The 23,868-nt window shown below is 33.9% G+C and overlaps 1 protein-coding gene across 1 annotated transcript; it reads right to left on the reverse strand.

Moving 5' to 3' along the window:
• Positions 1–10,910: 10,910 nt before the first annotated feature.
• Positions 10,911–23,322, reverse strand: stx19 (syntaxin 19). Its single transcript, XM_009304578.5, has 2 exons — positions 23,109–23,322; positions 10,911–15,142 (listed from the first exon to the last, which is right to left on the reverse strand). The coding sequence occupies exon 2, from the start codon at positions 15,040–15,042 to the stop codon at positions 14,152–14,154; it is 891 nt and encodes a 296-aa protein (XP_009302853.3). The 5' UTR covers positions 15,043–15,142; positions 23,109–23,322; the 3' UTR covers positions 10,911–14,151.
• Positions 23,323–23,868: the final 546 nt, after the last annotated feature.

Genomic DNA, 23,868 nt, shown 5'->3' on the forward strand with positions numbered 1-23,868 from the left:
TACATGGACTACATTGATTTACACAATACTCAAGTGAACTCATTTTGCTCACTGAAAGCAACTGCCTCAACTTGGTCAACTGCTGAATGAGTTTATGAAGTAAAGTGCTATATATGCTTAGAAGCATACTTATAATGATAACTTATTTTAGTTAATTAGAAAAGTTTGGTTTAACTCTAATGTCTTATTTTTCACAACAGCACACATACATGTAAATCTGGAATCACCAGAGAGATTCTGACTGCATCAGCAACTAAACAGCCGCTGTCTTTAAATAGAGAAACATGCAGAATAACATCAGCAGTTCATTGTTCATCTTTAACTCATACACTGGCTCTACTCTCCTCCACAACGGTGACAGACAGAAGAAATTAGCTTCAGGTTTTACAGTAAAATACTGTTTTTTTCCTTGATTTAACAGTAATCTACTGGCAGCTGTTGGTTGCCAGCAATATACTGTTTTTTTACAGTCTACTTCCGTTGTGTAAATTAACAGTATTAGACTCTGAGTATTATATGTTTATTTATTTATATATATATATATATATATATATATATATATATATATATATATATATATATATATATATATATATATATATATATATATATATATATATATATATATATATATATATATATGGCAATGATTTCTGGAAGTTTTTAAGAATATTTTGAACAACATTACTTTGCTCTATGGTGTAAACCGCACTCAAAGAGACATCAATAATCAGCATATGAACCTCAATAATGGTGACAACAAATTTAACAAAATTTAACTAAATTAACAGTTTAACTCACAAACAGGCAACTGAAAGTCTAAACATAAACAACAGCAGAATCAAACACAAATAAAGAAAACTGTTAGACCATTATACATTTATTTATACCGCAATGCATGCTGGGATATTTATATTGTGCCATTCCCAGCATGCATTGCAACATGAAACATTTGAGATGTTACCATTGTTGATATACAAGGTCTGAGTCATCAGGTCTGGGTGTGTATTTGTCATAACTGAACTGTTTTTGTATGTTATTTCTTAACTGTTAAGTAATTACGGAGGTATCTTTTTTGTTTCCACTTCTCATTAATTAAATTAATAGCTGCAACTTAGCATAAAATCTATTGCATGACACCCTTCATCCAGATTTATACCAAAACATTTATCAGAACTAATTTCAGACAAATAGATTTCTCTATTTATTGACTTCCCAACTTTATTGCTATAGTACAAACGTTTTGCAAACTCTGCATTACAGCAGTTGGAAAGTCTTCTTAAATGAGTTCAAGGGTGAAGAGCCCAACTAAATCAGCCCCTCACTCCATTACGGTGACACAAAAAACACCTAAATTTCTGTTGGATCTCAATGAGAATTGTATGGACGTCAAATCAGTCAGTAATAAGTGTGTCTGCTGTTGTTTGTGGAGTTGTTTAATGATCCTCTGCTGAGACTGAAGCTGTTTTATTTTATTTGATTTTATTTAATGCTGTAACTCAAGTCACTGTTTGTATTTCTTGTTTATTTACTTCAGTAATTGTAATTATTAACAGCAGGTGTTCATCAGTGTCTGAATTCACTCATTAGTGTTCATTAAAACTGTCAGGTGAACTATATTAGTTAACTAGTGTATGAAATAGTGAACAAGGGCACAAAGTGTGATTTTAAACACAGACTTCAAAACATCTAATCTGAACTCTGTTAGCTCACAGTTTTCTGCAGTTGGTTACTTTCTCGAAAACAAAAATGTTACCCAGAAAGCACTGTTTTTAACAGAATATTACTGTTTTAGTGAAAAAACATTATTTTACCGTAGAATCTGACCGTTTTTTAACAGCAATTTTTTACAGTGTAGCCTATATCATAATATTCAGGTTCAGTTACAGTATCACTACTTCAGTGTAAAATCTCATAGTTGACCTTTTCATTTCCTGAAAAGTGATTTTAAGCAAACACTTTAGAGAACTGTGGGAAAACCATCACCTGAGTGACATTTACTAAATGATCCACCACGAAACTTACTCTTTACTGAGAGTGAGTTCATCCCTGGAGCCCAGTTCATCTAATGAGGCAGCAAAATAAAGCAGTATTTGGGAAGTACAGCCCTTCCAAATATTCACGGTTCATCGAATGAGTGTCACCAGTGGCGGTAAATTAGGAGGGCCAGCTGGGGTTTGGGTGGCTCCTATTGAGTGCAAGTGTTTCCTGAGGCAGTGAAAGACTCTTCCAGGTACACAGCAGTCTGCCGAGCTGATGAACCACATCGGGAACCGGTGGTTTCAGCCAAAATATTACAGTCCGGCACTGGGAAACAAAGAGCTCTATTCAACCGATTCCGAAGCGGTCGGCTTGTGAACGTTTATTAAACCGCTGATGTGATCTTTTAAACACTGAACCACTGATGTAATTCACCGTTAAGGATGCGCTAACTCACTTTTAACCTTCTGCTTCCTACTTGGTAGGAAGTTTCATAAATTTCATGTCAGTGGCTTAAGATAGCCTAATGGTTTTAAGTATTAGGTATCAAATGTATACTTTACATCTGTATACGGTTCAATTCATTGTTATAATTGGCCTGAAAACCAACCAGCCAGTTTCTCTCTCCTTTCTCTTTCTCTCAGAACTCGCACATTTATCTTTTCCATTTTCCATTTGTATGTATTTGTTTAACAGTAACCTCTGAGCAGAGGTCTTTATTGTCCTCTTGAAAGAATTAATAAGATGTATAGTTTCTTCCTTACAAAGCACAAACAATCTGAAGATCATTTGTGACTGTCTAAGCAAGTCTAAGCAAAAAAAAAAATGCTGAGTTGACCGTACCGCCACAAAAAGCAAGTTGTTCAGCAGGACAAATCCCGTGATATGGCCATTGGGATGTTTAATCTTTCTTATCTGATCAAATTTTAAAGCCATCAACCAGAATTAACCTTTTTAATCAATGTTACTGTAGGCCTACAAGTCAATAGAGCCAATGTGTTTTGAGCAGTTTTGAACATGGTTTTATTTAACAAAATGTATAATAGGCCTATAATATAATATAATATAATATAATATAATATAATATAATATAATATAATATTAGCTTTTAATATAATAGCATATAATATAGCCTAATATTTCATATAAGATAACATTTGTAGAATTTGGCAAAAGAAAATTGGCCGAAAATTATCAATGTATTTTTGCCTTTTAAAAAAACTTTTGAATAATCTCTACTGGTTTTAATAATTATATTTAAAAACGTATTAAAAACTGTATTCTCAGTGCCAGGTCTATGAATAATTTTGTATACTTTTGTATATAGTTGTCTGTGTGTGTGTGTGTGTGTGTGTGTGTGTGTGTGTGCGTGCGTGCGTGCGTGCGTGCGTGCGTGCGTGTGTGTGTGTGTGTGTGTGCGTGCGCGTGCGTGCGTGTTTGCGTGCGTGCGTGCGTGTGTGTGTGTGCGTGCGTGCGTGCGTGCGTGTGTTACTTTTTATCATTATAATTATGCGTGCGTGCGTGCGTGTGTTACTTTTTATCATTATAATTATTTGCAGAGATCACTAAAGCACTTCTGAGGTTTTATTTATTGTTTTATACTTGTGAGCAGCTTGTTACTTTAAAATTACTTAAGCCTATATCAATTCAAGAAACAAAAGTACAAAATCCACTTCACTGAAAAGATGACATTCATTAAACCATGTTGTCAACTAGGCAACTTAAATATATATACATAAATACAACATAATAATAATAATAATAATAATAATAATAATAATAATAAGAAGAAGAAGAAGAAGAAGAAGAAGAAGAAGAAGAAGACGAATACAGTTGAGGTCAGAAGTATTAGCCCCGCTTTAATTTATTTTTTCTTTTTCTTTTTTTGATATTTTTATGTTTAACAGAGCAAGAAAAAAATTCACAGTGTCTGATAATATTTTATCTTTTGGACTTTTATTTGTTTTATTTATTTTATTACTGTGTGGGTTGTTGTTTCTGAACCAGTTCAATCATTTGTTAGCATCACGTTGATCATGGTCTATACTTGTTGCAGAATATTTCGCAGAAAACGTTTTCATTTATCACAGTAAACGGATTGTCCTTCAGCTGGTGGTTGGTGTTATAGCACCATCTAGTGTCCAACAGCTTGTAACGACATGAACGCCTGCAAGAGCAAATATGAGCTTCAAAAATAAAAACCTACCTTTACATGATCTATTAATTTTAGCACCCTGCACTCATGGCGTAGCAGTTAATAGCATAGTTCAGCTAAAACTGAAAATTCTATCATCATTTACTCCTCCTTTACTTGTTCCAAACCTTTTTTTATTCTGTTTAGCACAAAAGATATGTTGACAAAAGCTGGAAACCTGTAACCATTGACTTTTATAGTAGCCTATTTGTTTTTCCTACTATGTAAGAGGTTTTTCAGCTTTCTTCAAAATATCTCAAATGTTCAACATAATTTAAAAATTAAAGAAAGAAAGAAAGAAAGAAAGAAAGAAAGAAAGAAAGAAAGAAAGAAAGAAAGAAAGAAAGAAAGAAAGAAAGAAAGAAAGAAAGAAAGAAAGAAAAGCATAGTTGGTTTGGAACCACTTGAAGCCAAGTAAATAGTGCGGAAATTTTGATTTTGGAGTGAACTACCTTTAACTAAGCCATCAACACCAATCTACTGATCTAAAAATGGGATTGGGCCTTGGTGTAAATGCTGCTAAGTTATGAAATAAGTTATGCTAAGTTATATACATTGTGTATATTTAAGACTCAGGTGAAAAGTATATTTTCATTCGTTTTGTGGTTTCAATGGCCTTAAGTGTTTCTACTGGATGTGTGTTAAGTGACCTTGAGCAATGAAAATACTCTATATAAATGAATCTGTAAACATCTATGTGAGGTATTTTGTGTAAGTGCTGTGATTGATTGTTTACCTACAGTATAACCCAGATGATGATTTAGGGTGGTGATGAATTTCTGTCTGCCTTATGAAGAAACACTTCTAAAAGTCTTTGAAGACTTTAACATAATGATACTTCATTTTTGTGACATTACCTGTTCAGTGAAGTCCCACATGGATTTCTCAAAAATAGGCCTTACTTTGAGGTCAAATGGAAATCAGGGACATTTTTACAACGTTCAAGGCCAAGTGTGTGTGTGTGTGTCTGTGTATACATGTACACACAATGTATATATATTGTATTTCTATAATTTAACCTCTGGTGTTGGGGTAAATTAGCATGTTTTATATTTAATTAAATTGTTAATGTTTAAATTAATGTTAATCAATTTCTTTCTAATTTCTAATTTTGTTTATAGATTGTAGAAGTTCAGAAAAATGCTATATTTCATTCATTCATTCATTCATTCATTCATTCATTCATTTTCCTTCAGCTTTGTCTCTTATATATCAGGGGTTGCCACAGCAGAATGAACCACCAACTATTTCAGCATATTTTTTATGCAGTGGATGCCCGTTCCAGCGGCTACCCAGTACTGGCAAACACCCATACATACTCTCACACATGCACTCATACACTATGGCCAATTTAGTTAATCCAAGTCACCTATACCTCATGTCTTTGGACTGTGGGGGAAACCAGAGGTCCTTGAGGAAACCCACACAAACACGGGGAGATCATGCAAACTCCAGACAGATATGCCAACTGGCCCAGCCGGCACTTGAACCATTTACCTTCTTCATGTGTGGAAATTTCCATAAGATAGTATATTAAATGTTGCTATACACTGTTAACCCTTACTGTAGATTATGCAGTAAATAACTGTAAAATAGCCAGTATTTTGCTGTAATAAAAGTAAACAGTATTTTACTGTAAAAGGAGCAGGATTTGTATGAAATTTTGTAGTGCAAAGAATAAATTACAGTAATTTACTTTATGTACCCATTACAGTTACTGTGATAATAAATGGTAAATTACTGCCCAACCATTATTACCCCATGTACTCTGATGCTTTATGTTGCTTTATGTTTATATATATATATTTATGCTTTATGTTGCTTTATGTTTATATATATATATATATATATATACTGTTCAGTTTTGGTATGTGTATGGTCAGTATTGAGGAGAAAGTGAGACAATGCATTGATGATAAGATAAATTTGTCTGCAGCCATCTCTTTGTTTTCTTTGGTTCCTTTTATGTTTTTAACATTGAGTATCAGGAGTCAACCAATGTCAATGTCACAGAGCTAATTATAAGGTAAAGATATCGACAAGATGCATTTAAAGGCAAAAATATTCACACAGAGCAACCAAATTATGGTTAATTAACTTTGTTTACTTTTCTATAATTAATCTAATTTGCCTAGTTTAGCCTATAGTTAAGCTTTTAAATTGCACTTAACTATACACACACTCATACATTACAGTCAGTTTAGCATACCAAATTCTCCTGTACTATATATCTTTGGACTTGTGGGGGAAACCGGAGCACCCAGAAGAAACCCACACGAACACGGGGAGAACATGCAAACTCCACTCAGAAATGCCTCAGAAATGCCAACTAACCCATATATATATATATATATATATATATATATATATATATATATATATATATATATATATATATATATATATATATATATATATATATATATATTAGGGATGCCACGGTTCTTAATATAATACTAAATTTAATTGTAATTGTAAATTTCTAAATGTACTTTAATGATTTGTCAACGGGTGGCAATTTTGTCTAAAATCTTGGCACTTGCTGTTTACTGTAACTTGAACACTCAAATGTTTTGGAGTTAAAAAAAATTTATCAGAGCCTTTCAACTTAAGTCCTCATTGGGAGCGATTGCTCACACATTCTGTATGTTGTTCTTATTCAAAACAACTGCTTTAGATATTGCAATCATGAATCATGTCTTCAATTTTTTAAAAAGTAACTAAGTGTGTTACTTTTTAAGGATAGGCTTAAAATTGCAATGTATTACTGTCAAAAGTGACTTTAGTACTGCAGATCCAAATAGTTCCAAATATTGATTATAAAATCTTACTGTTCAAAATCTTACATATACTTATTACTTATTTGTTATTGTAGTCAATATAAATGCAGTAGTAACCTGAAAAGCGCTGTTTTTACATTTAAAAAAAAAAACATAGAAATCACCAAAATATTCGTTTTAGTCCAGGGTTGCTCAAACACGTTCCTAGAGGGCCAGTGTCTTGCATACTTTAGCTCCAACTTCCTTCAACACACCTGCCTGGAAGTTTCTACACTGTTAAAAATTGTCCCGTTAAAAAACAGTTAAATACTGGCAGCTGCAGTTGCCAGCAATGTACTGTTATTTTACAGTATGTTGCTGTAAAAATACATGGACTACATTGATTTACACAATACTCAAGTGAACTCATTTTGCTTACTGAAAGCAACTACCTGAAATTGGTCAACTGCTGAATGAGTTTATGAAGTATTGTGCTATATATGTTTAGAATATACTTATAATGATAACTTATTTTAGTTAATTAGAAAAGTTTGGTTTAACTCTAATGTCTTATATTTCACAACAGCACACATATATTTAAATCTGGAATTACCAGAGAGATTCTGACTGCATCAGCAAACAGCCGCTGTCTTTAAATAAAGAAACATACAGAATAACATCAGCAGTTCATTGTTCATACTCATACACTGGCTCTACTATCCTCCACAACGGTGACACACAGAAGAAATTTGCTTTAGGTTTTACAGTAAAATACAGTTTTTTCCTTGATTTAACGATAAACTACTGGCAGCTGTGGTTGCCAGCAATATACTGTTTTGCACAGTCTACTTCCATAGTTTAAATTAACAGTATATTAGTTAAAATACATTTTTACATTGTGTTTTTACCTCTTACCTTTAACCCTTTAAACCTCAGAGCATATACTTCAGTTTTAATTGAAGTGTCCACACTACTGAGTGTTCAAAAAATATGTAGCAAAGCTGAAGTAAACTAATTAATTAAATGACTAATTAAATGATAATTGAGGATTAACGATGAACAAATGAAAAAATTCTGAATGGGAAAAAACAAGAACAGAACATACAAAACTACAACTTTAGTCACAGCTTTATAATGAAATAACCTGAAGAACAACAAATGATTAAATCATTTAAATTATCAGTGGATGATTAAACAACTCTACAAACAACAACACCAGCTACACTTATTACTGAAACATTTATTTTTGTATAACATCTACTAAAGTTCTTCTTGAGAAAAAAGTTAAAGTTTTAAATCACCATCATGGAGAACAGAGTTTGCTTTAGTTGGGCTCTTAGTCCTGACAGTTTTTTATCAGTTATATATTTTAGCTGCTGCAATTGTCAAAAATGTTGTTTAAACAGCTCTTTTGATGTGGCAAGCCAGCCAAAAACCTAAATAAGATCTGGTGATGTTTATGTTGCTATTTAATGGCAGAGTCTGTTCTAATTTAGTACAATATAATTTACTGCTCTTATTCAATTTTAAATCTATTGTTTAAACATTATATGTCTGTGGCAATGATTTTTGGAAGTTTTTAAGAATATCTTGGACAAAAACATTTTGCTCTATAATGCAAATCGCACTCAAAGAGACTTCAATAATGGTGACAACTAACAAAATTAACGGTTTAACTCACAAACAGGCAACTGAATGTCTAAACATAAACAAAAGCAGAATCAAACACAAATAAAGAAAACTGTTAGACCATTATACTACATTTATTTATACCGCGATGCATGCTGGGATATTTGTACTGTGCCACAACCAGCATGCATTGCAGCATGAAACATTTGAACTGTTACCATTGTTGAGGTACAAGGTCAGATTCATGAGGTCTGAGTGTGTCTGTGTCATAACTGAACTGTTTTTTGTATGTTATTTCTTAACTGTTAAGCAATTATGTATATCTTATCTGTTTCCACTTCTCATTAATTAAATTAATATATGCAACTAAGCATAAAATCTATTGCATGAGGCCCTTCATCCAGATTTATATCAAAACATTTATCATAAGCAATTTCAGACAACTAAATTAATCTATCTATTGACTTTCCAACTTTATTGCTGTAATAAAAAAATTTGTTAACTCTGTATTACAGCAGTTGGAGAGTCTGAATTAAAAAGCTCAAGGGTGAAGAGCCCAACTAAATCAGCCCCTCACTCCATAACGGTGACTCAAAAAACACCTAAATTTCTGTTGGATCTCAATGAGAATAGTATGGAAGTCAAATCAGTCAGTAATAAGTGTGTCTGCTGTTGTTTGTGGAGTTGCTTAATGATCCTCTCCAGAGACTGAAGGTGTTTCATTTTACTTGATTTTATTTAATGTTGTAACTGACGTCACTGTTTGCGTTTCTTGTTTCTCTTTCCTTCAGTAATGTGATTATCAACAGCAGGTGTTCATCAGTGTCTGAATTCACTCATTAGTGTTCATTAACTCTGTCAGGTGATTTATATCGGTGAACTAGTGTATGGAATAGTGAACAAGGGCACAAAGTGTGATTTTAAACACAGACTTCAAAATGTCGAATCTGAACTTTGTTAGCTTACAGTTTTCTGCAGTTGGTTACTATATTGAAAACAAAAATGTTACCGAATGCACTGTTTTTAACAGAATATTACTGTTTTAGTGAAAAAACATTATTTTACCGTAGAATCTGACCGTTTTTTAACAGCAATTTTTTACAGTACTTGGAAATAGCTTGATTAGCTGGTTCAGGTGTGTTTAATTGGGGTTGGAACTAAAAAATGCAGGACACCAGCCCTCCAGGACCGTGTTTGGGCACCCCTGGCTTAATCCCTTTATTTATTAGGGGTTGCCACAGTGGAATGAACCGCCAACTTATCCAGTATATGTTTTACACAGCGGATGCCCTTCCGGCCACAACCCACTGCTGGGAAACACCCATACACACTCACATTCATACAGTGAACATTCTCATTCAAACAACCAATTTAGCTTACCCAATCCACCTATAGCGCATGTCTTTGGCCTGTGAGGGAAACCGGAGCAACTGGAGGAAACCCACATCAACCCGGGGAGAATATGCAAACTCCACACAAAAGTGGCAACTGGCCCAGCCAGGACTCGAACCAATGACCTTCTTGCTGTGAGGTGACTGTGTTAACCACTGCGCCCCCGTGTCACCCTACACCAAAACATCATTTTTATATTTTCTGTTATCTGTAAACAGTCACATTCTGTTGCATTCTCTATTAATATTTCCACCTACAATTTCTGTGCAACACATTTTCGTGTGCAAACAGACACACCCAGATCCTAGAAATGGTGTTTACAGTTGATACCTGCTCTGTTGACTCAGTGTCATGGTCATCATTTACCTTATCATGAAACCAACCAGTTTCATAATCAGCTCTAGAGTAATGAAGCAATAGAGTATTAAAGATGAGCAATTATCAGATTACTTGTACATTACATTTTATTCGTATTTATAATTTCTAAATCAAGTTAAAATCAGCGATTATCTTGTCTTAAATAAAAATTGCAACCTCAACACAGTCAAACTGTGCATGCATACTAAATAAACCTTGACATCTTAACTGTGCGTGTTAACAAGCGGCAGTCTAACTGTTAGTTTGAAATTGAAATGTAATACCAAGTGCACATTTATTTTCAGCTGGGTCAGTTTTCATTTCTGTGTGAGTCTGCATGTTCTCCCGGTGTTGGCATGTGTTTTCCTCTGGGTGCTCCCCCACAAGTCCAAAGACATGCGCTATAGGTGAATTGGGTAAGCTAAATCGTCCATAGTGTATGTGTGTGAATGAAAGTGTATGGGTGTTTCCCAGTGCTGAGTTGCAGCTGGAAGGGCATTCACAATGTAAAACATATGCTGGATGAGCTGGCGGTACATTCCGCTGTGGTGACCCCTGATTAATAAATGAACTAAGCCGAAACGAAAATGAATAAATGAGTGAAAAAAAATTTAATGCAAACATTATGGCAAAAGTTTCAAACCTGCTTCTGCAAGGACACCGTCCAGCAGATTTAAGCTATAACACAAGTTTAGAATTTGAAGCTCAAGACCTTGATTAGCTGGTTCAGGTGTGTTCAATTATCTAAAGATATACAGTGCGTTCCAAATGGGATACCCTCTGAAGGGCCGCTATATTGAAGTGTTGTTCCAAGTGCTTAGGACTGGCCATACGGTTTGCTGTACATGCATGTACACACATTTAACTTTGCACTGCAATTGCATATCTACTCGTGACAATAAAGTCAATATATGCTGTTGTATGGAGATCCATTTTCTGGATCCATTATTCAGATTAGGACTCATTTGTGTAGTTGAAGCTTTTTGTTTATAATTGTACTGACACTACGCAGCTGTGGTGATTGAAGTGGTTATGAATTGCATAGCAATTTTTCTGCCTTTTCTTCATTAAAAACATGCAATATTATAAACTTGTAAGACTTCTTGTGGTGCAGCTGATCACATATAGTTAGAACAGATCTTTTAATCACAGTTTCTTTGCAAATCCTATCTTGTGGACATGATAATCTGCATTAATAGCAAGACATAATGACAGACATGTGTCTGTCAATCAATTCGGTGGCCAGGAAAAACCACATTGCAACGTCACATTTGGGATTTGGAACATAATTAACTATTAGAATATTTATAAAAAAGGGAACTGATGTGTCTATACTACTCTAATATGGCTGCGTACATAATATACTACACAGGTATGTCCAAACAGCTTCCAAAAGTTGATTTTCTATGAAAGATGCCCTTTTAATTTGTCTCATCATGTGATTTACAGCAGTTTCAAAATGTATACAACAGTTAATTAACGGTCACAGTCAAGTCTGGTACTTCCAGAATCACCCAGCAGACACAACATTATAAGACCTTAATATTAGGTTAGATTTAGGTCACCAGTGTCCAAGAACAATGTTATTTTAACGTCCAATAACAACATGAATTGACGTTGATATTTTGTTGATTTTAGATTGTGTTGGAAAGTAACCAAAATGTAACGTCTGTACAACAATAAACATCTGACGTCAACCCGATTTTCATTTCCAAACAAAAAGCAATGTCCCATGACATTGGGGTATATCGTCAATGTGACATCATGTTGAGGTCCTGTGCCTGCTGGGTAGTTACAAAATGGATATGCTTAGCCTCAAATACCCTCCGAAGCGATATTCGAGATTTTAGTATCCATTAAGGGTTTACTACCCATTAGGATACTGCACCTTGGAACACATGGAACAGACTGGCACACTTCCTACCACATGTAGGTAGCCAAACCGCAAGTGTGGGTATTTGGACAAGACAACTCTTTGTGTCCAAAAGCTGGACAAAGATGATTACATGGAGGTGTTCCAAAGTTAGAATTCCAAGGTGTCTTTGTGCACCAAGTCAACTAAGCTAAGCTTTAGGATGAAGCCAGGTACATCAGGATATGCAGTACTCTAGAAACCTCAGATCCCATGCTTATTGTTGAAGGACATCATAATGGCATACTGGAATGAATATGTGCTAATAAGCATTTTATCACCACTCTTGAATCAATTACTCTTACAGGAATAGTTCAACAAAATTAACCCACAATTTACTCACCCTCAAGACATCCTCTATCTATATGAGTTTTTTCTTTCAAACGAATATATATAGTTGAAGTTAGAATTATTAGGCCCCTTGGAATTTTTTTTTCCTTTTTAAATATTTGCCAAATTATGTTTAACAGAGCAAGCAAATGTTTACAGTATGTCTAATAATATTTTTTTCTTCTAGAGAAAGTCTTATTTGTAGAATAAAAGCAGTTTTTAATTTTTTAAAAACCATTTTAAGGTGAAAATTATTAGCCCCTTTAAGCATTTTTTTTTGACTGTCTACAGAACAAACCATCATTATACAATAACTTGCCTAATTACCCTGACCTGCCTAGGTAACCTAATTAACCTTTTTAAGCCTTTTAATGTCACTTTTAGCTCTATAGAAGTGTCTTAAAAATATCTAGTCAAATATTAGTCAAATATCTAGACAAAGACAAAATAAATCAGTTATTAAAGATTAAAAGTTATTAAAAGTAAAAGAAATGTGTTGAATAAAATCTTCTCTCTGTTAAACAGAATTTGGGGAGAAAAATATATATATTATGTTGAGAGATCATTCAGGTTTGTAACAACTTACTTATTTTTGTGGGAACTATTATCTTAACACACCCAAAATATGCTTGTTGACACAATCAAATTACACAAATTGTTTGAAGACTTTTGTCCCCGATCACGTTCCATATATTCACACATGAAGTGTGTCATTTGGTTTAGGGCCAAGGTCAACAACATCTCTTTGCTGATACCATTATGTTCAAGCACACCAAAGCAAACTTAAAGAAGTATCAAGTATAAATTGTGCTTTAGAAGAACTTCCAGGAGTCTTTCTGTATAGCTTGAATATTATTGGACACAGATTCATCATCCTTTGTCTTTAGATATTTGATATTTAGCTCAAATATTTAATCTAAACACACAAGCTATTCAAGTTGACTGATTCAAATAATACTGAAATACATTTAAAAAATCAGTTAAATAAATGGCAACTTTAAAAAGCATGCCTTTTTTACAATAATAAAATCCAAATTATAAGGATAGTTCACCCAAAAAAAAAAATCCTGGCATCATTTACCGGCCCATTTATTTGTTTCAAACCAGTTTCTTTTTTTCTGTTAAGCACAAAAGAATATATTTTGAAACATTTTGGGAAGCTTTAACCATTTACTTCCATAGTTTTAGTTTTGACTATGAAAGTCAATGGTTACAGGTTTTCAGCTTCAAAATATCTTCTGTAGTGTTAATAAAGAAACTTATAAAGGTCTGAAACCATTTGAGACTGAATAAGTGATCATTTTAGGATGAATTTTCTGTTTAATTTACCCTTCATTAGATCTTATATAACATTTGTGATGTAACAAAACGTTCCAATCTCTTAGAAAATCTTCATATGACTACTTGTATTGCATGTCAACACCCAACTGTTACGCCTTCCTGTTTCAATGTTTTTAAAAGTGCTTTGTGCCCTTGCTCTTTATCTTCGTCAGACAGAGGTCAATGTCTTCATGTAGTGTATTCGGCCATCAGTTCTTCCCTTGGGAATGCAGTAAATAACAAGCTTTCCCACATTTTATCCTGCCAGCCTTGCTCTGCTATCTAAACCAAGGACAGCAACAACAGCACAGTCTTCTAAGCGGGTTGTTCTTCTTATATCTCGCAGCTCTTTTGAACTTCTCCTTCGTGACCGACACATAATCTTGCGTCTTTTCCACATTGGCTTGTATGTTCTGAATCTGGTGACCTTGCTCTTCCACCAGCATGAACACATCTAGAAAGAGATCTCTCAGGTCCTTCATGTTGCTTTCCAGATTTAGAAGCTCTTTATGGCGTTGCTCGATCTCCGAGAGCTGGGTTCGAGTGATCTTAGCATCTACTATGATGTTCTCGTTGAAGATCTCCCACTTTCCTTGCTCTATCATGTTGTCCACCTCCTCTTCAGACACTTCGCGTCCTGATACCTCAAGCTGTCGGATGATAAACTGCTTGCATTTTTCCTGCTTGCTTAAGATTGCGTCATTGTGTTGACGCATTACTTGATGGAATTGGAGGAAGAGAGCTGCGTGCTGGATCTTCTGGATACGGGATGTGGTGGCGTTTGGGCCCAGCTCGGCCTCGGTTTGCTTAGCCTGCTTGGAAAGAGCATCTAACCTTTTATGCAGACTCTCAGCCAACAGCTTGATGTCTCGAGTCATGTTACTCTCCTTTTTCATGATGCTGAGGCGCCTCATGGTGGCCACAAAGTTCTTCTGCTGCTCGTTAAACTTACTGACTTCAGAGTTCAGCTCCTCTATGCTGTCACGAATGCCCTGAGCGTCCTTTAGAAAGATTTCCAGGACAGGCTCTGCCTCGAAGATCACAGCCTGCAGGCCTATCAGTGAGGACGGGTCCATGTCCTCGTCTTCTTCCTTATTGAAGGGTTTGCTGTCCACTAGCTTCTCGCTAGCCTTCATCTGCTGACGCAGCTCCTCCATGCGGTCCTTCATGACTGCACAATATGATGTGCACCTGATGTGGATCAGGTGAAAACTTGATTTTAGATTTGAGTGTTGTCTGTGTGTAAAATGTTCCTTTTCTTTTCATAACCTGTAAATAGAAGACAGAGAATTTAGATAATTGTCACATAAACATCATACTTCATTGAACAACTACACATAGATACCATTTATGTACTATATAACTGCAGGTTAACTATGTTTACATATAATAACTTAACTGATGATGTAATTAATAATTAGTTAATTAGTTATTATGTTATTGGTAACTAATAATGTTATAGTAACTAATAACCTTCTCTTTTCTGATTTTGATTGTAATGTAATAATGGGCACCTTTTGTGAAGCTACTTTGAAACATTAGTTATTGTGAAAAGCGCTATACTCATAAACTTGAATTTAATTAAAAATATTCATTGACTTGAGGTACTACAAGGTTGCTTAATGCTTCATACAAGGTGTACAATTATTTGTTAAGGTAAAGTAATTCCGGGCAATTCCTGATCTCACTACACACTAAAAATGCAGGGTTCCACACAATTCATTTATGTTGTCTCAACACAAATTAAGTTAACTTAACACTTTTAACACATTCATGTGGATTGAACATAAAAATTAAGTTGTCCCAATGAAATCTCAAGAATTGTGTTCTTACTAGGCTGAACTATTACAGGCAATTCGCAGTCTATGACTGTCATATCAAATCACATCTAAAAAAAGACACAAAATTATCTACACCAGGGGTTTTCAAGCTTTTTCAGCTGAGGGCCCCTTTGTGTAGGGCGAATTCTTTTGGGGACCCCCAAAAAATAAAAATGACGCCACCCCCTCAAATTAACAACTGTACTTAATTTTTTTTTAATTGTATTATTCAGTACATTTATATTATTATATATTATTCAATAAATTTATATTATTCATTATCTGGATAAATTTTTGTAAGATGTTAGTTGAGTTGACATGGTTTTAGTGCTTCAATCTATTGATCAAATCTTCATGCGCAGTGTTCATTGTGGTCTGCCCTCACTGGATTCCATCAAGACATATTTTGTGAACGAGTCGTCACTTTAAACAGTTTTTTATGCCATTTTTATGTTTTTTTTGCCTATGCACAGCTAGACTTTTCTGTATTTACCCTTACAGCTGAGAGTCTAAATGTATCTAAAGATTTAAAGCTTTAAAGTTTTAAAGAGTTTTGTCATTCATCAGCCTGTTAACAGTTAACTGTACTGTTGTAACTAGCAATACTACAATGGAGGCTGTAGTGGTTCAGTGTGTTTTGTTTATTTTTATTCCTTTTTTTTTTGTGCACATCATAATTTACTCAGGTCGACAATCCTGACTTACACTGATAAAAAATAATTTCCTAAATGCAATCTAGAATTGGGGATTCAAGTTCTTTTAATATAAAGAGGGTATTCAAATTACATTTAAATTAGTTACACAAATAAAAATGGGAAAAAGTGGAACATCTTGAAAAAAATGCATTTATATTGAGAGTATTAAAATTTGATCAGATATGTTGAGCTCCATTAAATACAGAGCACTAATACATTTTAATATTTAATAATGAATTAGCCCTATAACATAACAAAAACAGATACATTATAATTTTTATAGGCTATAGTGGTTTTACTCAGGGTGTATGCAATTTAGTTTTTTTTAAATCATCCAGTTATGAACCAATGTGAGTAAGAGGTCCACTGCAGAGCTCATCCAGCTGTCATTAGTGTAACAGGAGTGAAACTCTGAGAACTTGCTGATGTGATGACAGCTCCACTCATTGTACTGCAGCACTTTTTGCTTTACAATTTTAATATGATTGTTTGCCATGCTGCAAAGAGGACCGTCTGATATTTGTACAATGCAAAGTGTAAAGCCTGTCGCACTGTGGACGAGGTGCAATGTTGTGCCGTGTCTTTAAAATGCTATTTGTTCTCTCCGCAGCACCCAGCTGATCGGTTACTTAGGAACGGCAGCCATAAACAGGGAAGTGCTTTCAGCCACCGATAATGTTCTTATTGATCATGTATTTTAACTGAAATATAGTCAGTTAAATAGACCTGAACATTCATTTAGTTGTTTAGCGTAAAAGAGGTAAGCGTAAGTGAAAGGTAAACGCCGTCAGGTGCAGCAGACAAGCGCCAAAAATCACAGGAAGCGCATGACCAGAAGCGCTTATTCAATAAAAGTCCCCGTGCACAGAGGCAGGCGCTGCGCTTCTTTTTCTGTGTCACGAAAGTGTCAACTGCATTTAAATGACATAAGCATAAAGCTTAATTTTTGCAGTACTTTTGAGCTCAAATTATAAAAAAAATATATATTAACCTTCAGAATGATGCGGGACACAAAATTCATCCATGTGGGCCCATTGATTACCCCTCATCTAAAATTTTTTTGCGGCCCCCCTAGCGCCATCTGGCGGCCCCCCAGGGGGCCGCGGCCCCCAGTTTGAAAACCCCTGATCTACACATGAGCTGTTTAGAGACACACAGTAAACCAGAAAAATGTCTTGAAATATGCTGCTACATCTGAACAGTGTAGTAAAATAATAGGAATATTGACTATGAGTTGAATTAAAATTTATTTAATAAAATTTAAACAATAGTAAATATTTTTCTAAAAAATTCAGTGGCCTGTCATCAATTTTTCTTTTTGCAATTATGTTAAAATCTCTACTGTTTTACTGCTTTGTTAGCTATAGCTTACCCAACAATGAACATTTCCTCACCATTTACTTTAAATAGAAGTCAAGGGTTTTATTTTTTTTATTTTATTATGCATAACTTAAATTTTTAACTATTTATAATTAATCTTTGCATATATGGTTTTCTTCGGTTTTTACCAACATCTAGAGAAATTTCAAGTCAACAGCACTTTTAGAAATATGTTTTTGAGAAAAATGGTTACCTGTTAAATACATATTTCCCCTACTGTATATGTATATCAGAGAACCTATACAAAAATTAAGCAGATTAGATGCATAAAAATAAAGATTTTATATTTTTAATCAATTGTAGTTAATAACACCAACACTTAGGTCTTTTCCAGCAAAATCATAGACATCCTTGGAAATAAGTTATAGAAAACAGACTCTATTTGCTGTAAGTAAAAGGTCACATTTTTGTCAGATGCTTTTCCACACATTCTGCCTTCAGCGCCAGGAAGGATTAAAGGAAGGCCTCCGCTCAAAACCTGTGCACTTTTCCCACTCCACATATCACCGCTGCACATTCATCATGATCACAGTCATTTATAAAGTCTGTTCTGACACTCTACAGAACATGATACAGTACAATTCCCTTTTTGAAACGGCTCGCCGACCCGCTTCCTTGTGTGAAAAGTAAGATGCAGGGCTGCTGCTGTTTCCTCGAGCTGCCCGGACTGTGGTTTTGGAAAGTGAGCACAATGCCAATGAACTTTGTCTGAGGTGAGTACAAGTAAAGTAAAATAGAGCTCCCAAATCACTGGCTCTCCAGTTACTGAAGGGATTTTCAAACAGGAAGGACTGCTGTTGCATGCGTGTGTTAGAACAGCCCACCCAAGCTCCTTAGGGAGAAGCTTATGAATATAAGAGTGGCCTTTGTTTTCTGAAGGACATTCGAGGAAGTCACACTCCTTTTCTACTGTTCACAACCTATAAATACATTGCACAACATTCTCTAATTCCAGCCCTCAGTACTGTATTTTTTCATTACATTAGGTTTCATCTATTCCTTATTCACTCTGATTTGATCAGTTTAAAGAAGTTCTGTTATTTAAGTTATATATATATGTGTGTGTGTGTGTGTGTGTGTGTGTGTGTGTGTGTGTGTGTGTGTGTGTGTGTGTGTGTGTGTGTGTGTGTGTGTGTGTGTGTGTGTGTGTGTGTGTGTGTGTGTGTGTAACAGATCAAAAATCTCACGGTTCAGATCACACTACGGTTTTTAACTCATTAAAAAATAATTTTTCGGACCGGCAAAAAAGGAAGAAAAAATGTCTATTGCTTTCCATTTAAACAAAAATATTACTGCAAAAACATTGGTTTTAACAAACATAACTTGGAACCTGTCATTTTTTTTAATAAAATAAAAAAATCAAGAAAGAACCAACTAAAAAAATGAAAATATTCATTATGAAAAATGATCTTCGTTCTGTTGTTGATCATTCTAAATATAGATATTTAGAACATCTTGTACCACATGTCATATTTATTTTCAATTAATGATTCAACAATTCACACATAAAACTTCATGCTTAATTATAGATGGATCATTTTTGAAAACTTATTCAGTGACATAATTTTCATGGTTGTTTGTCACCACCCATTGACTATGCAATGTAATTGCTACAACATTCACCAGCATCAAGTTCCATTAAACGGTGATTTTAATCTTTACCACAAACATCAGTGTTTATATCTGAACTATAAACTTATCCCAGCACTTCTGTGTTATTTAATTGTTTGTAACTAACTAAAAAAAGTGTAAATACTGACGCAGATTTGAAGGATTAATAAACATATGCAAATCATCATCATTTATCACTCATAATGTGCAGGTTTGAATCAGGATATTTTAACGTTTAATTGTGTAGCTTTACGCTGAATGCATTAATGCAGGCTAAACAAACAGTGACAGAAAACATCTTTAATTAATAACCTAAGAAACATTTAGGTCCCACACCAGCTTTTTCCATTATCATTATGTTTTTTAGGACAGCCAAAATACTTTCATACACGTGATTAGAATGACTCTCTGGATTTGTTATAAATGTTGTATTAAATAACAAGTTTAAAAAAGTTAATAATCCTCAGGTCACGTGCGTTCCTAACTTTGTATATATACTATACAAACAATATTGACCATTATAATAAATACTGCGAATGTAAACAATTAAAGACTACTAAGTAAGGGTACACTGAGCAAACTTCTTAAAAATCATATTTAATGTTTTAATTGTAAAATTCAAAGTGTATTTTGTATCCACTTGTTAAGTGGTGACGTGTTTGTGACGTATGTATACTGTTTCTGGGTCCAAGCCGCCATTCATTTGAGTGGAGAAATCATTTGTTTATGATCACGTTTTATTCCTATCACACATTAAAGTTAATTTCATATAAAATCATAGTGTACACAACAATCTCTGAGCTTGCTGCATAACAAATACCAAAAATTTTGCAATTTATAAAAAATGAATCACTTTCTGGGCATCGGATATTAGGCATGGACATATATATTGTAATTGTGATTTTCGAAAGCATTAAATCGATTTGTTAACGTTTATTATTACCATTTCATGAGTCTCCTCATTCAGTTGAATAGAGCGCTTGGACCCGGAAGCCACTTCGCGTGACATCACTCTTAACAAGCGTATTGTTTCTTTTTGATGTATAAAGCTGTTGTAATTATTATTATGTAATATCTTGTTTATTGTATTGATCTTGCCATGAAATAGCCATAAACTGCTAATGCAGCAATTAACAAACAAACAAAAAATTAAAACTAGCTGCATTTATTCACTTTCCTTCAGCTTAGTGTCTATTTCAGAGGTCCCCACAGCAGAATGAACTACCAACTATTCCAGCATATGTTTTGCACAGTGGATGCCCTCCTATCCGCAACCCAGTACTGGAAAACACCAATACACTCTGGATTTACACACACACACTATTTATTAAATTCCACTACAGCGCATGTGTTTGGTTTATGGGGAAACTGGAGAACCCAGAGGAAACCAAGTGGAGAACATGCTAACTCCACACAGAAACGCCAACTGGCCCAGCCAGGACTCAAACCACCAAACTTTTTGCCGTGAGGCTAGAGTACTTGCCACTAAGCCACCGTGCCACCTCTACCTTAATTCAGTATATAGTTTTATAAAATTTTGCAGGCAAGTTTATAGTTGTACATTAAAGTCTCGAAGCTATTAACCATTTTTACAGTTATCTCCCGATAAAAGACAAGTATTAAAAGTAAACACATATACTGTAGGTCCTGAGACATGGTTTAAATAAAAATACATTTAAATAAATGGCATGTGAGTTATAATACAAATAAAGCCACACTGTGAAAAAATGCAAGGTTCCACACAATTTATTCATGTTGTCCCACACAAATCAATTAAGTTAACCTAATATTTTTATGTTTAAGCCACATAAACTTATTAAAAGTGTTAAGTTGTCCCAATGAAATCTCAAGAATTGTGTTCTTTTTCAGCTCTTTTTAAATAAGTAGTTTGAACAAGCAAAAAAATATATATATTTGTGTGTACAGCATATTTGCACTTTGACCAAAAAAATTTTCAAATATAACAGTAGTAATTATGAAATTACATATAAAGATGCAATTATATCCTACTTGAATAATAATAAAATGTATTGGTAAACCATTTGTACTTTGCAATTTACATTTAAGCAAATGTTATTTCTATACTACAATTTTAAAATATTGTTTACAATTTACAATTTTATTATACAGTGTTTTATGTTATTCGTGTCTGCTGTTTTTATTTTGTTATAGTGTATGTACATTATAATATATATGAAGAGTTCAGATGCAAGTGCCATCTTGAAGTTTCATCAACAATGAGCATTTCTCAGCCTCCCATGTTTATGTTCAGTTATTTCATGTTAAAAGTGATGAAAATAACCTATTATTTGCCATAAAAGTGAAACTTCCGAATCAAGACATATGAGCCTGAAAAAATGATAATATTAAAAGAAAATTTCAGATGCCACTTAGAGGTTTTTTGAATCTGAACTCTTCATACACAGGACAAATGATTCAAAGATGAGTCCTTGGATTTACAAAAATTTTTTATTATTAAATTTGCAATTATTGGGGCTGAATTTAAACAAACAAATTAAGTTAAACATTATTACATTAAATATGTTTGTTTAAATTGTTTGAAACAACTTTGCAGACATCAATTTTAAAAATAATGGAATTGTAATTCAAAGTATTTATAAAAACACCATTTCAGATTCAGATACCTCTTTTTCTAAAACGCTTAAAGACTTTTCCTGCTTGTTCAAACACAATTCTTAAGTTTTTTGAGGGAACAACTTGTTAATCATTTGTTAAAATGATTAAGTCAACTTAATTTATTTGTGTTGAAATAACATGAAGGAATTGTGATGTAACTCAGCATTCTTTACAGTATATACACAGTTAAAGACACAATTATTAGCCCCCTTTGAATTTTTTTTTTTCTCAGAGCAAGGAAATTTTCACAGTATGCCTAATAATATTTTTTCTTCTGGAGAAAGTCTAAATTGTTAATTATTTCTAATTTTTTTATTTTTCAAAAACATTTTAAGGTCAAAATTATCAGCCCCTTTATTTTTTTTTTTTCAGAATAAACCATCGTTATACAACAACTTGCCTAATTACCCTAACCTGTTAACCTAATTAGTTAAGCTTTTAAATGTCACTTTAAACTGTATAGAAGTATCTTAAAAAATATTTTGTAAAATATTATTTACAATTTTCAATAATTTACAGAACAAACCATTGTTATACAATAACTTGCCTAATTATCCTAACCTGCCAAATTAACCCAATTAACCTGGTCATAACCTAGGCTAATAGTTAACCTAATTAACCTAGTTAAGCTTTTAAATGTCACTTTAAACTGTGTAGAAGTATGTTTAAAAATTTTAGTAAAATATTACTTACTGTCATTATGGCAAAGATAATATAAATCAGTTATTAGAAATGAGTAATTAATAGCGTTATTAATAGGGAAATATATGTGTCCTAATAGTATTTTTAGCAGTGTGGGACACATATACGACTGTCAACAGCTAAAAAAATGTGTTTTGGTGTTTCGTGACCCCTTAAAACTTGTTTAGAAATGTGTTAAAATGTGTCTTCTTTCTGTTAAACAGAAATTGTGAAAAAAAATAATTCAGGAGCTAATAATTCTGACTTCAACTGTATATATAAAATATAATTAGATATAATGCTGAATTCCCTATTCCATAGCAGCTTCTTGAAAATCTAGATCATGTGTATACATTACGTTTCTTCAGAAACTGATAAACTAACAAGAAACATAAAAATGAACAAAATTACCTCTTATTGCCTTTAATCCATTGAGTGCTGAATGTGGCTTCATTATATTGCCAGGAATTTTACTCAAGCCTTTCCTCGGCCATGGATTAGTAAGATCTAAGCTGGACCTGATAATTCAGTAAGTCCTTGGATTTCATCGTTTTCGGCTCTCAGAGACACAAGTATGTCCTAGTGCGAGTGTTCCCTCTGCTCCAATGGTGTCAGTTATGCCTATGAAAAAACAAAACAAAACACACGGACACACACAGAGAGACTCCAGGGAAATCTGGTCAAGCCAGTTGAAACCACACCTCCCCAGTCACAGTTAGAAGTCTTGTTTGACCAATGGAGGGCGAAGTTTGGTAGGCAGAAGTGATGCGGTTTCATTATTTAGAAAGGAATTGAAAGAACACATGCAGTGCAGCAAACATTGCCTCTCAGCATCCTCTATTGTATATCAGACAACAATGGGGACCAGGAAGCATCTTAAAAAGACTGTTGACAAAGCTTTGAAGTGTGCCTGTTCTCAATCTCTTATTTTGTATTTTCTTAACCTAGTTTTAAAGTGTTGCATGATAGCAAAAACAGTCATTCAAAATGTGAATGTGTAAAAGAATGTTTTAAAACATAAAAACACTATAGTTATGAATACATATAGGTTAAGCTGTTTTTCCAAATGGGCGGTGATTGGGTCAACAGAATGACTCATATTACTGTTTTGGGTTCAGACTTAAATGGAGCAAAGAGCAGTGTGTGGATTATATACAGTAAATAAGCCTCT

This window comes from Danio rerio, chromosome 9 (genome assembly GCF_049306965.1).
Source record: "Danio rerio strain Tuebingen ecotype United States chromosome 9, GRCz12tu, whole genome shotgun sequence".
Classification (NCBI taxonomy): domain Eukaryota; kingdom Metazoa; phylum Chordata; class Actinopteri; order Cypriniformes; family Danionidae; genus Danio; species Danio rerio.

Coding starts and splice junctions, on each gene's coding strand:
- stx19 (XM_009304578.5), bottom strand. CDS start 15,042: ATGAAGGACCGCATGGAGGAGCTGCGTCAGCAGATGAAGGCTAGCGAG.